Below are 18,174 nucleotides of genomic sequence, written 5' to 3' on the forward strand. Positions count from 1 at the left end.
CTTGGTTCACAACCCCTCCCCCTTATCACGATGCCTTTTCTGCCCCTGCTTCTGTCCGCACATGGCCTTCCTCCTCCTCTGTGGTCCTTTCTCCCTCTGCCTCTCCGATAAGGACACCTGTGATTGCCTCCAGGAAGCCCTGAACTCAACATCTGCAACATCCCTCTTCCCACAGAAGGTCCCATTCTCAGGTCCCAGGGCGTAGGAAGGGGGCTGCTCTGAGAGTTGTTGTTCAGTCATTTGGCATCAGCAACCCCAGTGGCGAGCCTAGCATCGTGCAGTAGAGTACAGTAGGGGGTGTGAGTAATTTGTGTGGGGCCAGCAGCAGGCCCAGCTCTGCCCCGGAGCCAGTCTACTGTTATTTCACTGCCTGATTACCCTGTGAGATGGTTATAATCTGCAGCTTACAGGTGCAGACACAGGCTCAGCGAGGTGTCCTGACTCCCACAGGTCGTGCCCTGCACGGTGGACGTGCTTGCTTCTGCTCCAGGGTTGAGGAGCGAAGGCTCTCCTCCCCAGCCAAGGAGGGGCTCGTCTTGTTCACACCCAGCCATGGGCAGCAGCAATGTCCCCGCATCCTGCTCATCTGGGCTGCCAGTGGCTCCACTTTGTCCTTAGGACAGTGGGTCCTCAGCCAGGCCACAGGGGACAAGGCGGGTGCTGCAAAGCCCACCCCTTTACCCCTGCCCTCAGTGTCCCAGGTAAGAAACGGGACAAAGCCTGGGAGAAAAGCGGACCCTGTGGCCCTGGCTCCTGTGATTAATATGGTCGGAGCCTGGCGGAGCATCCGATCCATCAAGCCCTGCTGTAGCCCGCTCCTCCTTGCGGCACCAAATGTGTCTAATTACACAAACGTTGCTCAGCAAATGAGGCGCAGTGCCGTCTCCAGTCAGCCCTAGGCCCCTGCCTGCTGCCTTGTGCACAGGGCCTCTGCTCAGGCCCCCAGGCCCCAGTCTGCTGGTGGTCAGGGTCCTAATAGCTGCGTGATTTAGCCCCAGTGCCCAGGGCCCCGGGCGGAGTGCTCCACCTGGGCCCCCTTCACCCTGCCCTGGCCCATAGGGGCACTGCTGTCACCGGCCCTGCCAGGCTCCATGGGCTTGAACCCCAGTGCTGACCAACCTGAAGGAATGAACCTCAGTTTTCTCATCTGTAAAAGGGCATAATACACAATAAGGGTACCTATACCATCTACTGAGTTACTTTGAGAATTAAATGGGATAATTTAAGTGAAGCGCTTCGGAGGTTTGGAAGCCTTCAGTAGACGCTCACAGCGATTATTACTGTGGCTGCCCCATTGGCCTATCAGAGAAGGGAGTTCGCTGCAGGCCACGGGACCTGTTGGTAGGGGCAGGCCAGGGCTTGTCCTTGGAAGGGACTACTGTCGGGTGACTGTGACATAGGAAGGCGGGAAATTGGGCTGAAGAAGAACCACTGAGGATGAAGAGAGGAAGGACCTTTTTCCCCTAATAGAGGAATTTATCCTTCTGGCATCAGGAGCAGGAGTGGTGAGATTTATGTTCAGGGTAACTGGAGGAGCAGTTAGAGGGTGGGCAGAAGTGGGGACCACAGCTCTCATTGTGGTCCCGGGCAGGAGGGGAGCAGAGCTGAGGCTTGGAGTGCGGACACCCAAGGGCGCAGCCCAGCTGGACGGCTTTTCCCTCCTCTACAGAGCCACCTTCCTAGTTACCTGGAGAAACAGGCCCAGGGCAGGACTTGCAGAGCTTGCTAATGCTGAAAGGGTTCCAGAGGGTGAGCGGCCCTGCCCATGGACTCCTGGGGCAAACCTTTTACCTGTGAACCACAGGTGATGGGAGACAAATGGCTGGAGGGGTTCTTGCTGGTCAGACTGAGTTCTCTTGTGACCCCCCCCCCCCATGGGGACATGCTCCTGAGGCTCCCAGAGTCCTTCCTCAGGGGTGAGAAGAGAAGGCCCTGCTGTCTCCTCATTGCCTGGTGACTGCCAGCAGGAGAGTGGAGCACTTTGGACCTCCTGCTGACCCCTGGCTCTCCTGGTGTTGATGTCCAGGAGACCTGGGCTGAAGCATGGCAGGGTCACTGCTGAGTTCCCCAGTTCCTCAGTGTTATGCAAACAGGAGTATGGGCTGCCTGGGGCAAGGTTAACTCGTTTGTCTTGGCGTCTTGGCAGGAAGGTAGATGCTCATGTTCCTGGTTCTGGAGGCTGGGGTTGACCTTCCATTCGCCCTGTTGTGTGGGGTCCTTCCCATCCCAGCCCTACCCTGGGGCTTCAGAGAGGACCAACTCCAGCTGATTCCAGCCGCAAAAGTTACAGAGACCATTCGTGCAGCAGTTCTCAAACCTGGCTGCAAATCTGAACTGGGGCGTATCTTAAAAATGCACACTCCTAGGCCCCAACCCTAGAATTTCTGATTCCTTCAAAATAGGGTGAGGCCTGGGAATCTGCTTGTTTATGGGTGCTCACAAGCCAGAGTTCACAGGTTCCCACAGACCAGAGTTTGGGCGCCACCACAGACCACTTTTCTTATTTTATGCCCACGAAAGTGGACCCAGAGGTGTGTGTGTTTCCAGAGTCAGAACCCACAGGGTGCAAGGCTTTGTCTCTAAATGATGAGGACTCTGAAGAGTGGGTGTTAATCCCCTGGCTCCTCTTCATCACCTACTCACAGATCCAGTGCCACAAGTTGACCAAAATCTATTCATATTCTCAGCTTGCAGAAGGACGTGAGCATATTGGGGTGGAGGTAGGGGGTAGTGGACAGCTACATCTCAACCAAGAGAAGGACAGTCCCCTCCTCTCCTGTTGCCTGGCCCCATGCCTGAGCGCTGACATCCACGGTCCCTAGCACCTGCCCAGCTTCTGGACTGACCACCACTAATCGCTCCCCTGCAGAACATGTGATCCAGAGCTGTGGTTTCTGCAGTGGTCATGGCCCACGGCCATCCTGCACAGAGCGGAGAGGAGGGGATTCTTGTTAGGGGCAGATGGCTCTGGGGCTTAGCTGTCGATTCATGTAAAGTCAACAGGCTGGCTCAGGTCCTTTAAGGAAAGAGAGGGGATGCCAGCTGGTGGGTGCTCGCGCCCACCTCCCATCATCTGCACACTTTGTCACACGTGCAAATTACCCAGAGCCCCCTGGGAGAGCTGTTCAGATGCCTGATCCCAACTCCATCCCGGCAACCGCATGGTAATGGGGATGTTTAGCCTCTGCTGGTGTGCTTCACTTAAGAAAGGGGTTTCTTTGTTATTGCTGGCTGAACTCAGGAATCTCCTAGTCCTGGGGGACTTGAAGATGGCTTTTTCCAAGGTCAGTGTTCCATAAAGACTGCTCCCTCGTCGTGAGATGAATAAACACGTCTGTTCCACCTGCAGCTCACCTGCATTGTCCTGGGCCCCAACCGCTCTGTCCTCAGCCAGTCACCAAGGAAGACATGTGGATATTTTCCTCTTGATTCTTGGCACAACACACCAGGTTCATGGTTCATAGAGGACTGACTTTGTGTTCTCGTTCCTCGGCAAATATGTGTTTTTCAGAAACTTATGTAAAGATGAGATTTCCAAAGAGCAAGTCTGCCTGGTTCCTGGGCTAAGAGGTTGCGTGGGCCTGGAGTCGCCCACCAAGGGCCTGTCCCCCCCACCCCCCTCCACTGGGCTCCTCGCTCTCCTTCTGTCTCCAGGGAGCGCTCTGTAAAACCCACTGTGGCTGACCACTTCTTCAGAGCAACAGACAGCAGGTAAATGGAGCCCAGAAAACCCTGGGACCAGGTTGTTTATAGGGCCGGTGTGCCAGCCTCCATGGCTGTCTGAGGACCGCGTGACAAACACATGTGGAGCCTTGGCTCACAGGGATGTGAGTGGCCCTTGGAGACCCCTCCAGGCAGGGCCCTTCCTCTCGGAGCAGGCCCAGCAGCCTGGGTCCAGCCTTCCGGGTTATATCACCTAACCCTCATCAGCACCCTACAGGGAAGGCAGCGTTGTCACTCCCGCTTGTTAAGTAGGGAAACCGAGGCACAGTGAGGGTGGCCGCTTTCTCCAGTGACAGTCTCCTAGTAAGTGTCACAGCTGGGATTTGAACCCAGGAAACCTGACCCAGAGGCCCACTGTCCGCTTGAGCTCTCTGCTGAAGACTCTTCTGGCTCCGAGAGCCTGGGAGCCTCAGCTCCAGGAAGGTCCTCCATGGTGCTGCACAGACAGCTCATTTATAATGGAGCCTGGCCGGTAAAAGTTTAATGAGGAGCGTGTCTGATAAGGCGGCCTGCTCTTTGATCTTGGATGAATGCTGGCCCCTCGCAGAAGAGGAGCTATCTGGCTCTGGGCTTTGGAGAGAGCTTGTGTGGCCAGCTGAGGGCAGGAGGGGCCTGGGAGGAAAGCACATCTTGAGGTGCAGACGTGAGTCAGGTCTGAGGCTGGGATGTTGTGCAGGGCTGGCGTGGGAGCAGCTGCCCTGTGGAACAGTCCTGCAAGATTGGAGGTGATCCGCTGGACCATCTCCTGTCCTGCTGGGCCCCCATCACCTTGGCCATTTCCCATCTCATGCCCCGTGGATGTGGGAAGAACAAGGTGGGCAGAATCCTACCGGTGCCTCTCGAGTCCCTTTTGTCCCTGGGCTGGCTGTGTAACCTCCGTGAGACTCAGTGTCCTCATCTCTAAAATGAGGGCGCAGCAGCACCCCATGGGTGAATGTGAGGCTTAGATGAGTGTCCAAGGGTCATTCCTGCCAGCCTGAGCCAACATTTGTTGCAGGAACACAGAACAGTCTGGCAGAGGGTGAGCTCTGGACAATCACATGCTTTCCTCCCTCTTGTGTGGACACAAACAGGAAACCTCACTTCATTTCAGGCACCCTGTTGGGTCTGGGGTGGATGGTATTATATCCAGTCCTCCCAACACTCTGTAAGGTGGGCAATATTCTCCCCAAGTCATAGAGGAGAAACCTGGAGGTTCCCAGAACTGAAGAGCTTCCTACGATCCTCAGCAATTCAGTGAGTTCAGACCCCTATGCTTGACTCTCCTCTATGTCACGATCATCGTCGGAGAGGAAGGGGCATCTCAGTGCATGTCTTACAGCCACAGTGTCTTATCCCTGCAGAAAGCATGGAAACGGAACAGTAATTCACCCAAAGGAATGAGTCACTGACAGTAAAATTACAGGTGTTGGGGGGGTAGGTTGCCATTTGAGGTGGGGGTTCTCTCCCCCTGCATATGTCCAGGTGTCCACTCAAGAGAGAAGCTGATGCCAGTGCCCAGAGTGCACTAATTTATTTGCCTAAGTCATTGTTGCTGGGTTGATCTGTGTCCCAAGTGCTGTCACTCAGGGTCACTCCTGCCAGCCTGAGCCAACATTTGTTGCGGGAATGCAGGCTCAGCGCCCTGCCCTCGTGATCCTGCTGCTGCCACCCTGCAAGCCCCCATGCCTGCAGCCAGCATCGCTGTGTGGATAGTGTGTCCTGCTGACGCCCATGGAGGAGAAATATGTTGGGCACAGTGGGAGCCCCTCCTTCACCCTCTCCTTTCAGGAGCTGCGTTTCTGAAATGTGAATTTGGCCTATTGCTTAACTCATGGGGGGAGTTCCTTTGGCCATACCTACCCAATGCCTATGTGTGCCAGCCTGTGCCAGGTGTTGGGGATACAGGCCCATGGGGGCACAGTGTTGCTGTCCACATAGACCTCCTGGTCTGGGAGAGGAACTGGGAGAAATTGGGTAGTTACAGGGTGGCATACTGGAAAGGGGACCAGGGGGAACCCAGAGCACCTGGAAACCAAGAATGGACAGCATTCATCAGCAGAAATGCTTGGGGGGCCTGTCTCTCCCCATCCCTCCTACAGCCACAAGGGGCTCCCCTACCTTTTTGGAGCCGCCCCGTTCCAATGAGGGGCCTCCACACCCATGCCAGTAGGAAAGAGGGACCTTTTGAAAGCACACGCTAATGGACTCAAAGCTGGGTAAAAAACGGCAGCACACCCACCTCTAAGAAGACGTTTATCTAAACTATTTGGGATTATCCGTCTAGCTTTGACAGGAGTCCAGGAAAGGAATTCCACATACCACTTTGGCAGGCCAGGCCGAGCTGAGGAATTCTCAGTGCGGGGAGTGTGCCCATGTGTATCCCTCCTTCCCCCCAGGCCTCTGCTCACTGCTTAGACCCAGGCCCCTAGTGATGGCTAATGAAACGGCTCCTTTTACTAAAGACTCCCTCTAATCCCCAACCCCGTGACTCACTGCTACCCAGGACTCCCCTTCCACCCCCTCATATCTGTCCTGTGATATGACAGGCCCCAGTAAACTGTGTCTTTCTGGAAGTTTCTGCTCAAGTAAGGGCTGCTCTTACAGACAAAGGCCCCTCATACCTGGAGGTTAACCCATGCCACAGGTCACCTGCAAAGGGCTAATGCAGGCCGGTCCCCCAGAGCCCTTCCCCAGGGCCAGCTGTGTTCTTCTCCCTCCCCCCCACGTGCATCAAGTCCAAGGCCTCCTCCCACCCCAGCTCTGTACCAGTCACCACTTTCCTAGGGAAAAGGCTCCTTGATATTTTCCTCTTGTCTTTATGCTTTCTGGTTTTTATGTTTGAAAAGCTGATAACCTCCTATCTTCCTGCTCCGAGGGGGGAAAATGTGATAAAGGATGGGCGATTGAATTAACCCCTGTTGCCTGTGTGGCTAGATCTTAACCAAGTCCATCTGTATGGCCTCCTTTGTAGGCGCAATTTTATAACCTAATTTCCCTACCAAAACATCAGTGTTTACTTAGTAAGAAATCTGTTCTTTGTCAACTGAAAACAGTGATTTCTTTATTGCTGCTCTGCGTGGGGAGCGACAGCTGAAAGCTGGCCCTCGGCTCGGCCTGGCAAGTGTGCAGAGTGTGACGGGAACAGGGCGAGGAGGTGGTCGAAGGGACTGCATGTGTATACAGATGTGTGTCGGTCACAGAGCAGGCATGTCTGGCGGTGGGGGCTAACTAGAGGAAGCCTTGGTGGCAGACAGATGGAGCGGCCAGGCTGAGCCCACTGGGTGACCAGGGAGACACCACTGAATCCTCACACGCTTTCCAGGAGCCCACACAAGTTCACGGCCAGCCCTGCGGCCGCTCCATTCCCCACCCCAGAACTCCACCCACTCCACCAACTGCTAACCCAAAGCCAGCCTCCACCTGGTTATGCTTTTTTAAAAATGTTGTCTTTTTAAATATCAAAGACATACAAAAGAGTAGCAAAAGCCTGATTAAAATATACAGACAGGCATCCCCTTGCCTTCCCAGCCCGAGGCTGAGGGATGCACAGCATCTCCGAGGTCTCGTGTGCCCCTCCACTGTCCAGCCCCTGCCTCTCTGCCCCACGGCCTCCGGAGTTTAGGGCTCGTCACCCCCTGACAGTTGCAGCGTCTGCCTGTAGGTGAGGCCCCCACAGTGCATTGTCCAGTTTCGCCGCGTGCGCCGTGTGAGTGGGGTCGTTGCAGGTGTGTTCCTGCTCGTCACACCGCACGGCTCCTGCAGGTGGCCCTGAGCGCGGGGCCCGGTTCTTCAGCTCGCTGCTGTGCGGGCGGGCATCTGGGCTCGTCGGGCCTTGCAGTCTGAACGGTACTGCGGTGGGTGCTTTCCCCTCCTCTGGCCCGGGTGCGGCCCATCCTTGCAGTGAGTGTGTGTCTGGGAATGAGGCTGCCAAGTCAGAGGGCGGGCACCTTTGAACCCTCCTAGGTGTGCCAGGCTTTTGCTGGGTGGTTTTGCCGCCCTTGCCCCTCTGGCAGGGCCAAGGGCTCAGCTCCATCCACCCCCTTGTTACCAGGATCATGTCATCAACATTTGTGTTTTTGCCAAAGTGGCATCTCCCCGTGACTGTAATTTTTTGTTTCCCATATTACTAATGGAGCTCAGCATCCTTTACTTCCTGGCCGGTAATGTTTCCTTCTTATGAAATACCTGTTCAGCAGTTTTGCCCATTTTCCCATGGACTTGTCATTTTCCCAGCGATTTGAATGAGCATTGTATCTTGTAAGGCTACTCACTCCATGATTGGTTATACGTGTTAAAATAACCTCTGCCTGGGCTCTTCGCTCCCGGGATGCAGAGAAGTCCCAGTTGTAACGTAGCTCATGTCATCAATGTTTCCTTTAGGATTTTCTCCACACATTCTCCTCCCAGCCAGCTGTCTGGTCAGTGCTTCAGGCCCTGGACTGTGTTAGCTATACCCCAGTATGAGCTGCCCTTTGTTCAGCTATTCTCCTGTCTCAGAGCACCAGGCCTGCACTATTCATGCCTTCTTTCTATTCTCCTGTAAGAGTTTAGGCCCAGCTCAGATGCCACCTCCTACAGGAAGCCTTCTCAGATTGCCCCAGCAGAGTGGATGAATTCTTCCCTTCTCACCCTTCACTCTGTTCCAGCATCCTGTCTTCTGTTTGCAGGCTGCAGTCAGTATACACACTCTCTTCATAACCCCTCAGGCCCCAGCGTGGTGATTGTTGTCAAGGCACCGTGTGAACTATAGGCTTAGGGGGGTGCTGTAATTTCCTGAGCTCGTGGCTGGACCTGGGGCTCCCTGCTCAGCAGCATCACCCTGGCAGCTTGTCATCGCCACAGCCTCATGGACACTCATGCACTCTGCTGAGATCTGTGCACGTGTAGCTTCAGGGTGGACCCTGGGAATGTCGGGTCTGACCACACCTGGTGCTGCGCTTGTCAGTCAGGTTTGTGACCAGCTGCCTGAGTGTGGGGTACTGGCTGAGTCTTCCTGGGACCCCAGCTTGCCACCCAGCGCTGGCAGAGACCCATGCTCAGTGCTGGCTGATGGAGGGAGCAATGCAGGAACACATGCACAGTGTGAATGGGACACGGTAGCCCTAGCCCTCTTCACAGCGTCCTGCTTGCTGGTCAGAGAGCCTCCCCCATGGACAGGGACAGCCAGACACAGAGCAACGTAGAGACTGACACAACACGTAAACTGGGCTCCAGTTTGGGTGGGAGCAGTTCCAGTGCTTTCCAAAAGAATTCACTGTGCATCTTGCAATTGTAAACCCCTGGAGTATATTTTGAAAAGGACTTGATTTCTGGAACTTTTAAAATTAATCTATGGAAAACATGGAAGCAAGCTTGCAAATGCACAGATTCACATATCAAACAAAACCCCAAAAACAACAAAATCAAAACCCTCAGAAAAGAGCTTGAATTCTACCCAGGGGAGCTCAACAGAGCTGTGTGTCTGTTGGTATAGGTCTAAGGCAGCAGGCACTGGCCTGCGCTGCAGGGATGCCCTGCTGGGAACAGACACCCACCTGCCATACCCACCCAGCCCTGGCACTAGGAGCCCCGATTTTGAGATGAGCGAGCTCAGCGTGGCCAGGCCAGCTTTAGGGACTCTGTTCCTTCCAGCAGATCAGTGGGCCTCAGGCCACCTGCCGGTGTTTCTAAGAAAGTGGGTGCCCGGCCCCAAGCAGCTTGGCAACAGCAGAGGGGTTGCAGCCTGCCCACTCTGTGCCCACTGGCCTCTTCCATGGCCCTGTCTTCGTGGTGGGTGGTAGTATCTCAGCCCGAAGGCAGAACCGGTGCGTGCGAGCAAGCCGTCCTTGGGGCAGGAGGGTTGGCGTGTCAGGCCTGTTTGCAGGGTGCATTCAACTATGGGGAGTCAGTGACCGTGTAATCCAGGCGGCGGGCAGGAAGGCACGTTCCAGAGCCCTGTGTGCATAGGAGGTGGGAGCACAGTGCTCGGATGCCCTTCTGCAGCGAGGGGAGTTTTCCTTCCTTGCCGTTGATGGGGCACCAATGGGGGCTGGGCTATCCCAGGAAATGACACACATGCCCTGCTCTCTAAGAGCCGACAATGTTGGAAGAAAGGTGACAGTAACAATGATGGCGATGTCCGAGCCTCCCCAGGACCTGCTGCACCCCAGACCATAGGCTTACGTACCGCAGTGGCTCCTGATGGGTCACCGCACACCCGGTGGCTTAAACAAGACAGTTATTCTCTCACAGCTCTGTTGGTTAGGAATCTAAAATCAGTGTCACTGGGCCAAAATGGGACACAGAGAGCCCACTGCTGCCTGTTTCAGGCCCTGCTAAGCTGCACAGGAGGTCTTTGCACAAAGCCATCAGGAGGGGCATCTCCGAATAACCAGGGTCCTTCCTCCAGCTCCCCATCCCCGAGGGGCAGAGCCTGCCCCCAGCAGCCCATGCTGAGTCTGGGTGAGTCAGCACCCCTCAGCTCTGCATTGTCTGCCTCTCCAAACAGGCTCATGGGTGGGGACCAGGGCCCCATCCCTGCACTTCCGTCCCCTCCTCTCATTGTATTAAGGAGCACGTTGGTTCCTGTCCCTGTGCCTGGGTTCTGGCTGTGCTATGGGTCCAACACCCTCCTTCCTCCTCCTACCAAGAATCTTACTCTGCTCCTCGGCCCTGAGGAAGCCACACATCCTCTAGCAGCACGTCCCCATCGTCCCAGCTCTGGGGATGGCGCCTGTCTCCCAGCGTCTAGGCATGCGCACTTGGCCCAGCAGTGTGGCCCTTAGAGTTACAGGTGGTCGCGTAAGCCTCTCATCGCCTAGGCTTCTCCTTGCATCTCCTTGCAGAAATCTTGGGCCAGCACATGGTGAAGGGGCCTAGGACTTGATGATGGGAGATGTAAGCTGGGTCCACTCCTCCAGCCTCTGAACTTCCATTTACTCACCTGTTAAATCTCAGAAAAGGGATGGCGAGGCTGGCTGAGCACCTGCCACCACATTGAGTTCAGCCCATCTCACTGCTGCCCTCAGCAGGCCCCACTGCTCCATCCTGCAGGCTCGGACACAGGCTCGGCAGAGGACACCACCAAGGCCACGCTGAGTGGCAGAGCCGGAGTTCAGAGCCTGAAAGCCCAGCTTTACTTGCATGTGTGGGGGCTCCCCTAAGCCTGCACCTACCCCGGGCTCGGCATGGGACCAGCTGAGGTGGCGTCTGGAAAGGGATGTGAGCTGAACTTCTCTAGGGTGGGCAGCTGAGGCAGAGCTGGGCTCCCCGGGGACTGTTAGAGATGCCACAGTACCGAGGCCAACTTCACAGTCAGAAAGGCCGGTGTCCATCCCAGCTCTGCCACCGGGGCAGTTCTCATTACTGTCCTGAGCCTCAGTTTCCCTCTCTAAAGTGGAGATAATAAACCTGTCTTGCAGCGTCGTGGGGTGTTTTGCACGCAGTCACTGTCTGGGGAATGTTTGCAGGTTAGCGGTGTCTGCTTCCCCGCAACAGCGTCTGGTTCGGCCAGAACAGCCGCCACCCAGCTAGGTCTCCACTTGTTTTGTCCAGCCTCCCCTGTCTGCCCTTCTTTCTTCAGCTGGCCATCACCTTGGCCTTTGGGCCTGGGCCTGGGTCTTGTCCAGGGACTTTTCCTTCCTCCCACCAAGGAGCAAGGGAAAGAGGGAAGAGGAAAGATGTTAAGGGCCAGCCTTTGGGTGGAGGAGCCAGGCCCGGCCGGCAGGCCAGCACCCTCATTGGGGGAATGAAAGAGTCCTCTACGGCGACAGAACCAGCCCGGTGAGGCTGGGCCGTCACCAACACACACACACACAGAGGTGGGGAGGCGGTGGCTGTCTTTCTTACCCAGAGCCCCCCCCCTCGTGCTTCATGTCCACACAAGGTAGCCAGCACAGCTGCCCTCACCAGCCTCAGCAGCTGTGGGCAGGACGTCCCGCAGGTGGCAGGGTGGGCAGGCCGGGGAACTACGGCTTCAGTCTGCCTTGTAGGATGTTGGGCCCAGGATCACTCTGGGAAGGGGAGGCCATATTAGGCACAGCCTGCAGTTGCCTAAGACAGGAAAACTCAGCTTAAACTGGTTTAAACAAACAACAGAAGTATAGGCTCAGATACTGAAAGGCCGAGGGTACCAGCTTCTGGTGAAGCCGCATCCGTACCCAGGGGCTCGGTTCAGGAAGCTGGCTCTGCGGCTCAGCTCTGATGATCTTTGAGTTGTCTTCAGTCCTGCCTCTCCCCTCAAGGACCCCAGCAGCTCTGCGCTTACATCCTGCTCGCTAACAACCCTGTGCACAGAGAGCACTTCCTTCTCAGAGGGCGCAGCCAGAGCTGCTGTCTTAGGTGCCGGGGGATAAGGGATGGTCTCGGGTCACGTGCCACCACCACCCCACTCCTTAGCAAAGAAGGGATGTGGATCCCATACAGATCCAGCCCAAAGCTCTGTGGGCTGTGCTCCAACCCCCCAGGCATAACCTTCACACACACAGGGTCACACTCCATCCTTTTTTTGCATATGCTGCTTCCTCATAAACTCCTATTCATGCCTCAGAACCCAGCCCAAATTTCACCTTCTCTGAGAAGCCTTTCGTCACACAGACACTTAAGGAATTTTTTCCTCTGCTGGAGCCTTTATCAAACTTCCCACCGCTTACTTGATTTGCAGGTCTGCCTTTCCCACTTGGCCTCTGAGCTCCCTACAGTTCCCTGGGCACAGAGCAGGTGCTTGGCACAATTTTGTTGGGAATATGAGCAAATATATGAAGAAACAACTGGTGGAATCAGGCTCAGATGAACTCAGAGCTGGAATGAGGGAAGAAGGCAATGCAAAGAGCAGTGTCCAAGTTGCACAGCGTGCAGAAAGACAGGCTCTGTCAGTGCTATCTACTGCGGCCTACAGCTGTGAGTGTGTACATGCACGTGCATCTGCATCATAGGAAGCTGTGACCCTTTCAAAATGAGCTCACACAGCTGGCCCATCTCCCATCCTCAAGGCCACCTCCTTGAGTCTCTGCTCAGTTGCCAGAATTCAAGGCCTGGATAGACCACAAATGAGACTAGGGTCGGGACCCCACAGTAAGCCGTGGAAATAGAAGAGATTTCAGCTAGAGGTGGCCTAAAGCAGTGGCTCAGATTTCACCACAGGTGTCTTTCCTGGTGAGGCCCCATGGCATGGTCCTCAGTTCACTAGGATTGGCAGCACCCAGCCCGCCTGGGGATCTAAGTGAGTTCCTGGGAGGGGACCAAGAGGAAAAGAAGCTCGGTCTCTGAAGGACCTGCTTTGTAGGTGGGCAATTTTGGTGTGATTTCGGGGTTGCTGGGAAACCCCTGAACCTCCAAATGCATTAATAATTCTTGGAATTCTGCCATTTGAAATGTATTCCTTTGGCTTTATTTGGTCCATCAAAATGATATCCCTTGGAGCATTGTGCCCCTGGATCCTGATCAGCCATTCACAACACAGTGTGAGGGAGGGGTCCAAGTCACTCCTGAGGACTGGATTGGAGTGTGTGTGGTGATGGGGGGAGTGGGGATAAAGACAAAGAGGGAGTTGAAACAGGGTGGGAAGAAGCTGCCCCGCTCTCAGGGCTGCCCCTCTTGATCATGGTCCCCCTAAGCCCAGCTCACAAAGAACCCCACTCACCAGGAGCACCCGTTATGCCACTGAGGGCTGGGCTCAGGCCCAGGCCCACCTGGACTGGCTGCGGTTCCACTACCTGCTATCTGAGTGACCTTAGGCAATGGGCCCAGCCTTTCTGGCCATGTTCCCATATGTAAATGGACATAAAACACCTACTTTGGGAATGAATTTTTTATTTGAATTAGAAGGAAATGCATGAGTGTGGCCCCTGATGCTGGCACCCAGTCAGCCTATCCTGAGGAGATGCCAGGTCAGATTATCTGAGGGCACACAGCTGAGTGGGGCTGTGCTGAGGGGCCATCTTGGGAGGTCTCCTTTAGGAGGTGTCTGGACAGGCATCCTGACTGCTGGTGGATAGGCCTGTTGTCTTGGGTACGGAACACCCAGGTCAGTAATACTCCACCCCCAGTTGACTTGTTGCTGAGAAGGGGAGGGATGGGAGTCAATGATTGTTGACCCCTGATCTGCCCAGGACTGGTCTTTTTGTGCCACCCTGGTGAGGTGCCAGAGAGGGACAGTATCCTAGCCATGGCCACCCAGCTTAGTGGGAAGGGTCAGGCTTAGCAAGGAAATCAGAGCTCTGGAAGAGGCAGGCACTGTCCTGTGCAGGCTCCTGCCCCCACATCCAGGCCCTGGGTTCCCTAGAACACCCTCCGGCACCCAGCCCCACTTGGCACTGCAGAGGAGCATGTAGTCCTGCCTCCCCAGGGATGCGCTGCCAGCCTAGATGCCACCCCACCCACACCCAGCGCCAGCAGCCGCCTGGCACTGTGAAAAGCAAGGGGTCGTCTCTGTACCTTCATCAGCCGTGTGAGCCGACCTGTCTCACCTCGTCCCCTGTCTAACCTGTCCTGGGTACAGCAGTGGCCCCCCTGAGCTTCCTGCCCTGTCACAGCGGGGAAGCAGGGAGACCTCAGTGCATTCCCTGGTTGGAGGGTGGGCCCTGGGATGAGGGCAGCACCTCCTGGGAGTGAGGCAGATTGGGTTGGATCCTGGTTTGCGTCACTCTGGCTGTACCACTTGGAGGGGTAACTTCCCCTCTGGACCTTGAGTCCTCCTGGCTGGTGCTGGAGTATTCACACCTCCTGATGGCTGGGCAGCTGTGCTTCCTCCATGGACTGCTGGTCTGAGGTCATCAGACCCCCTGTAAGGAGCTCCTGGGCCTCCCCACTGATCCCAGGCCTGAGCCCGGAGGAGCTAGAAGAAACAAACTCCCTGTTTCTTTGGTGATGGCATGTGGTGGAAAGTAGGTTAGAAGTTACTCTCCCCCAAAGGGTGGCAACTGAGCTGTGGAGACAGAAGTCCCAGCTGCTCCATGTGGGGACTCGGGCCCCACCTGCCACCTTCGAGCCCACCTTCTGAGGCTGGACTGGTTCCAGCCCTGCCAGAGCGGCCCCGCTGTGGTGTGCACACTGCCGAAGTGACACCTCAATTCAGTCTCCTACTTGGGAGAGGCTGCCCTGGCCAGTGAAATGGGGTCAGCTCAGACCAACACCCAGGTTGCCCTATGACCTGAACGTGTTCCTTTAAATCCCCGTGTAGTCAACAGCTTGTCTTGTGGGGTCTCAGCTGTGGTCAATTGGCTCCAGAGGGCAACCCCAGTGTCATGGAGGCCTTGGCAGGCTACTTAGGACCCCCCAGCCCCAGTGACCACAGGCTGCTCTGACACAACCCCAACCAGCCTCCTGTGGGCCCTGAACAGGGTCTAAGAACAGGAAGCGCCTCAGCTATTCTCCAGGCCAGCTGGACACCTGCCTTTATACTCAGAGTATTTACCTTTCAGTCCCAGGTCTGTCCCAAGAGTCATCCAGAGGCTCCTGCCCTGCCCCACAGGTGATGTTCTCCCTGTGTCCTGTGTTCACAAAACTTACCTGTCCTGTGGTGGGAATGTGAGTGCCCACCCTGCCACAGTCACGTGCCCGAGCCAGCAGGACCTGCCTTTGGGGAGAATGAATTAGTTGGGTTCCATTTCTCCCCTAGGACACATGACAGCCCCTGCCCAGAGCGAACCATCTCCTAAGCCCCTCACACTTAACGCAGTTCCCTCTTGAAGGCAGCCCGGGAACAAGAATAGCTTGAGGCTACAACTTATGATTTATCCCAAAGGCTCCCTTCTACCAAGCAGAGCCTGGCTCACAGACACGCAGCTGTCACTAGTTTCAAAAATGCTCCTGTAGGATGCCAGGTGCCAGCACTCAGAGGTGCCTCGGACATGCCCTGCTCCCAGGCAGAACTGGAAGGAGGACCCACCCACCAGGACCGGAGGGGTACACCCTGGAGCAGCAGGGAGAAGGGAGCAGAGCTGGTGCCCGGGGAAGGCGCTTCGGGGAGGACGTCCTTGAGGGGATCCCTGACCTGGGCTTTCAGGAAGGACAAAGAATTAGCCCGACCAGGTAGAGGGTGCAGGACGGCGTCCAAGACCAAGAAGTGGAATTGACCTCGCAGGTTCATTGAATCTGCACATCTGTTGTAATCGCATCTGCAAAAGCTAGAAAATAAAGTAGCAGAATGCTTGCATCGAAGCCGGGGAGCTGCCTCCGAGGGTAATGTTTGTGAGCCCAGGTGTTCAGCCATCTGCATGTCACCTGTTTGGGTCCTGGTTTCACTGTGTTGTAAGCACAGTTTCCGTGCACTGTTGAACACGATCTGTAATCTCCGCTTTCCCCCAGCCAGCAGACCGCTTGTGCCCTCTCTGAAGTGAACGGTTCTCACAGTGCTAACTTTCTACATCCAGCATCGGCCCCATATGGAGACTGTGAGGGCCCCTGGGCACGTCTGGGTTTCCCCTCAAAGTGTGGTACTGATGCTGTAACAGCAGGCTGACAGCTGCATCACCATGTTGGGGACTTTCATCCTCCTGGCAACCCTATGAAATGGATACTGTTATCCCCATTTTACAGATGAGGAAACTGAGGCTTGGAGAGGTTAAATTAATTGCTTAGTTTGAGCTTTCAAAGGCTGAGATTCTTTTCTTTTTTTAATATATCTTTATTGATTTCAGAGAGAGAAAGAGAGAGGGAGAGAGAGAGAAACATCAATGATGAGAGTCATTGATTGGCTGCAGCCCGCAACCCGGGCATGTGCCCTGACCGGGAATCGACCCCGATCTCCTGGATCCCAGGTCGATGCTCAACCGCTGAGCCACGCCCGGCCAGGCTCAAAGACTGAGATTCTAATCCAGGTTGGTCTGATTCTAACACATTCTTTCCTTTACACTCTGCCAAGTTGTAGAGACCCTATTTTCTGAAAATATTTGAAAATTACATTTTGGTAAATGTCATTCCCAGGGACTTAGCTGTGATTTTTCTTTAATGGGCGCATTTTGGAGTAGATGACCTCTCAGCACCGCTGCCACTAACATGCTGGGAGCTGCTTGGGCGCCCCAGTGAGCAGGTCTTGTGTAAAGTCCCGTCCTCGTGTTGAGCCGAGCTGGCACTCCCTCCAGGGCCGCCAGGGGGCATGGAGATGGGTCGTGGCCACACCAGCCTGGACCAGAGGGACCAACGCAGGCTCACGCCTGACAGTGGTGGGCATCCGAGAAGGAAGGCCCTGTTAGCATTAGAAGGAACTCCATGTAAGGGAAGCTAAGGTGATTTTCTAAACTTTCAGCTGCAGCTCGCCATTTCAAAGCTCTTCTGAATCCCGATCTTTTCCTTCACAGCTGATCCGTGGCTGAGTGCTTCACGCCAGCGACTGTCCAACTGAAGCCAAAACTCTCCTCCTTTGGGGCATCTCCTGATCCCTCCTTTTCTCATTTTGTTAGGATGTGAGCTCTTTGCCTCTTCCCCCCTGGCATTAGTGTTTTCATGTTCTGTTTTTCACACATTTGCAGAATACATTCATTCATTCTTTCAGCAAAGACTGATCTGTTACCACTATGTGTGCAGCCCTGAGCAGGCACCCGGGAAGCATGTGTGCAGGGAATTCCATCCCCAACACAAGGGTGGGGGTGGGCAGCCTTGCCAGCACCCCCTGCACTCACAGCTGATGTGAGAGCTCAGACTCCATGTGAGGGGTGACCAGGATGCTGGCATACAGAGTAACAAGTGCAGGTTGCCCGTTTGGCCCTGCTGCTGGCGGGGCTCCCTGCATGTCCTCCACAGGCCATGCCCTCTTACAAAGCTCCTCTTTGTCTCTCTAGGCCTCCTGTTCTGAGTGGCAGCCCTGTCATCTCTGACATCTCATTGATCCGGCTTTCCCCACACCCCGCTGGCCCTGGAGAATCCCCTTTCAACGCCCCCCACCCGTACATGAACCCCCACATGGAGCATTACCTCCGTGCCGTGCACAGCAGCCCCACGCTCCCCACGATCTCTGCAGCCAGGGGTCTCAGCCCTGCTGATGGTGAGTAATAACCATGTGTGGTGTCAGGTGGGTAGTAGACTTGTCGGGGAGATCACTTCCTAAATTATATAACTGTCTAATCATTAAGTTGTACACCTGAAACTAATATAATACTGTATGTCAACTGTAATTGGAAATTTTAAAAAAGTTTTAAAAAGCTGCCAGGTGAATCTTCTCAAAATTTGCCCACGGAAACCCGTCTTGGCCCAGTGTCAGTGCCAGGCAGAGAACATTGCTGCCCACACTTGTGAGCCCGTAGGCAGATGCTCCTGGAAGCATGGTCCCTATGGATCCCTCGGCACCACCACCTGCACCCTCGCCAAGAGGAGTGTGTCCTCTCCCAGCTCCTGCATGTGGCCGTGAGCTGAAGCTGAGCTCCAGACCTGAGAAGGCTGAGGCTGGAGTTTCACAATGAAAAGGATTTCTGCTTCCAAGTGTCCAGAGAGGCTCCCTGAAGCATTGGGCTCAACCCCTGGCCGTGAGGTTTGCACTTTGCCTGATCTTCACCA

The 18,174-nt window shown here is 55.3% G+C and overlaps 1 protein-coding gene across 1 annotated transcript in view; it reads left to right on the forward strand.

Annotated features, from left to right (window-relative positions):
• Positions 1 to 18,174, forward strand: part of GLI2 (GLI family zinc finger 2) — a 237,076-nt gene that overhangs the window by 183,029 nt on the left and 35,873 nt on the right. Inside the window, exon 4 of the mRNA XM_087819912.1 lies at positions 17,463 to 17,665. Within this exon, the coding sequence (XP_087676038.1) occupies positions 17,463 to 17,665 (203 nt within the window). The remainder of the gene's footprint in view (positions 1 to 17,462; positions 17,666 to 18,174) is intronic.

Source organism: Miniopterus natalensis, chromosome 8, assembly GCF_054644295.1.
Source record: "Miniopterus natalensis isolate mMinNat1 chromosome 8, mMinNat1.hap1, whole genome shotgun sequence".
NCBI lineage: Eukaryota > Metazoa > Chordata > Mammalia > Chiroptera > Miniopteridae > Miniopterus > Miniopterus natalensis.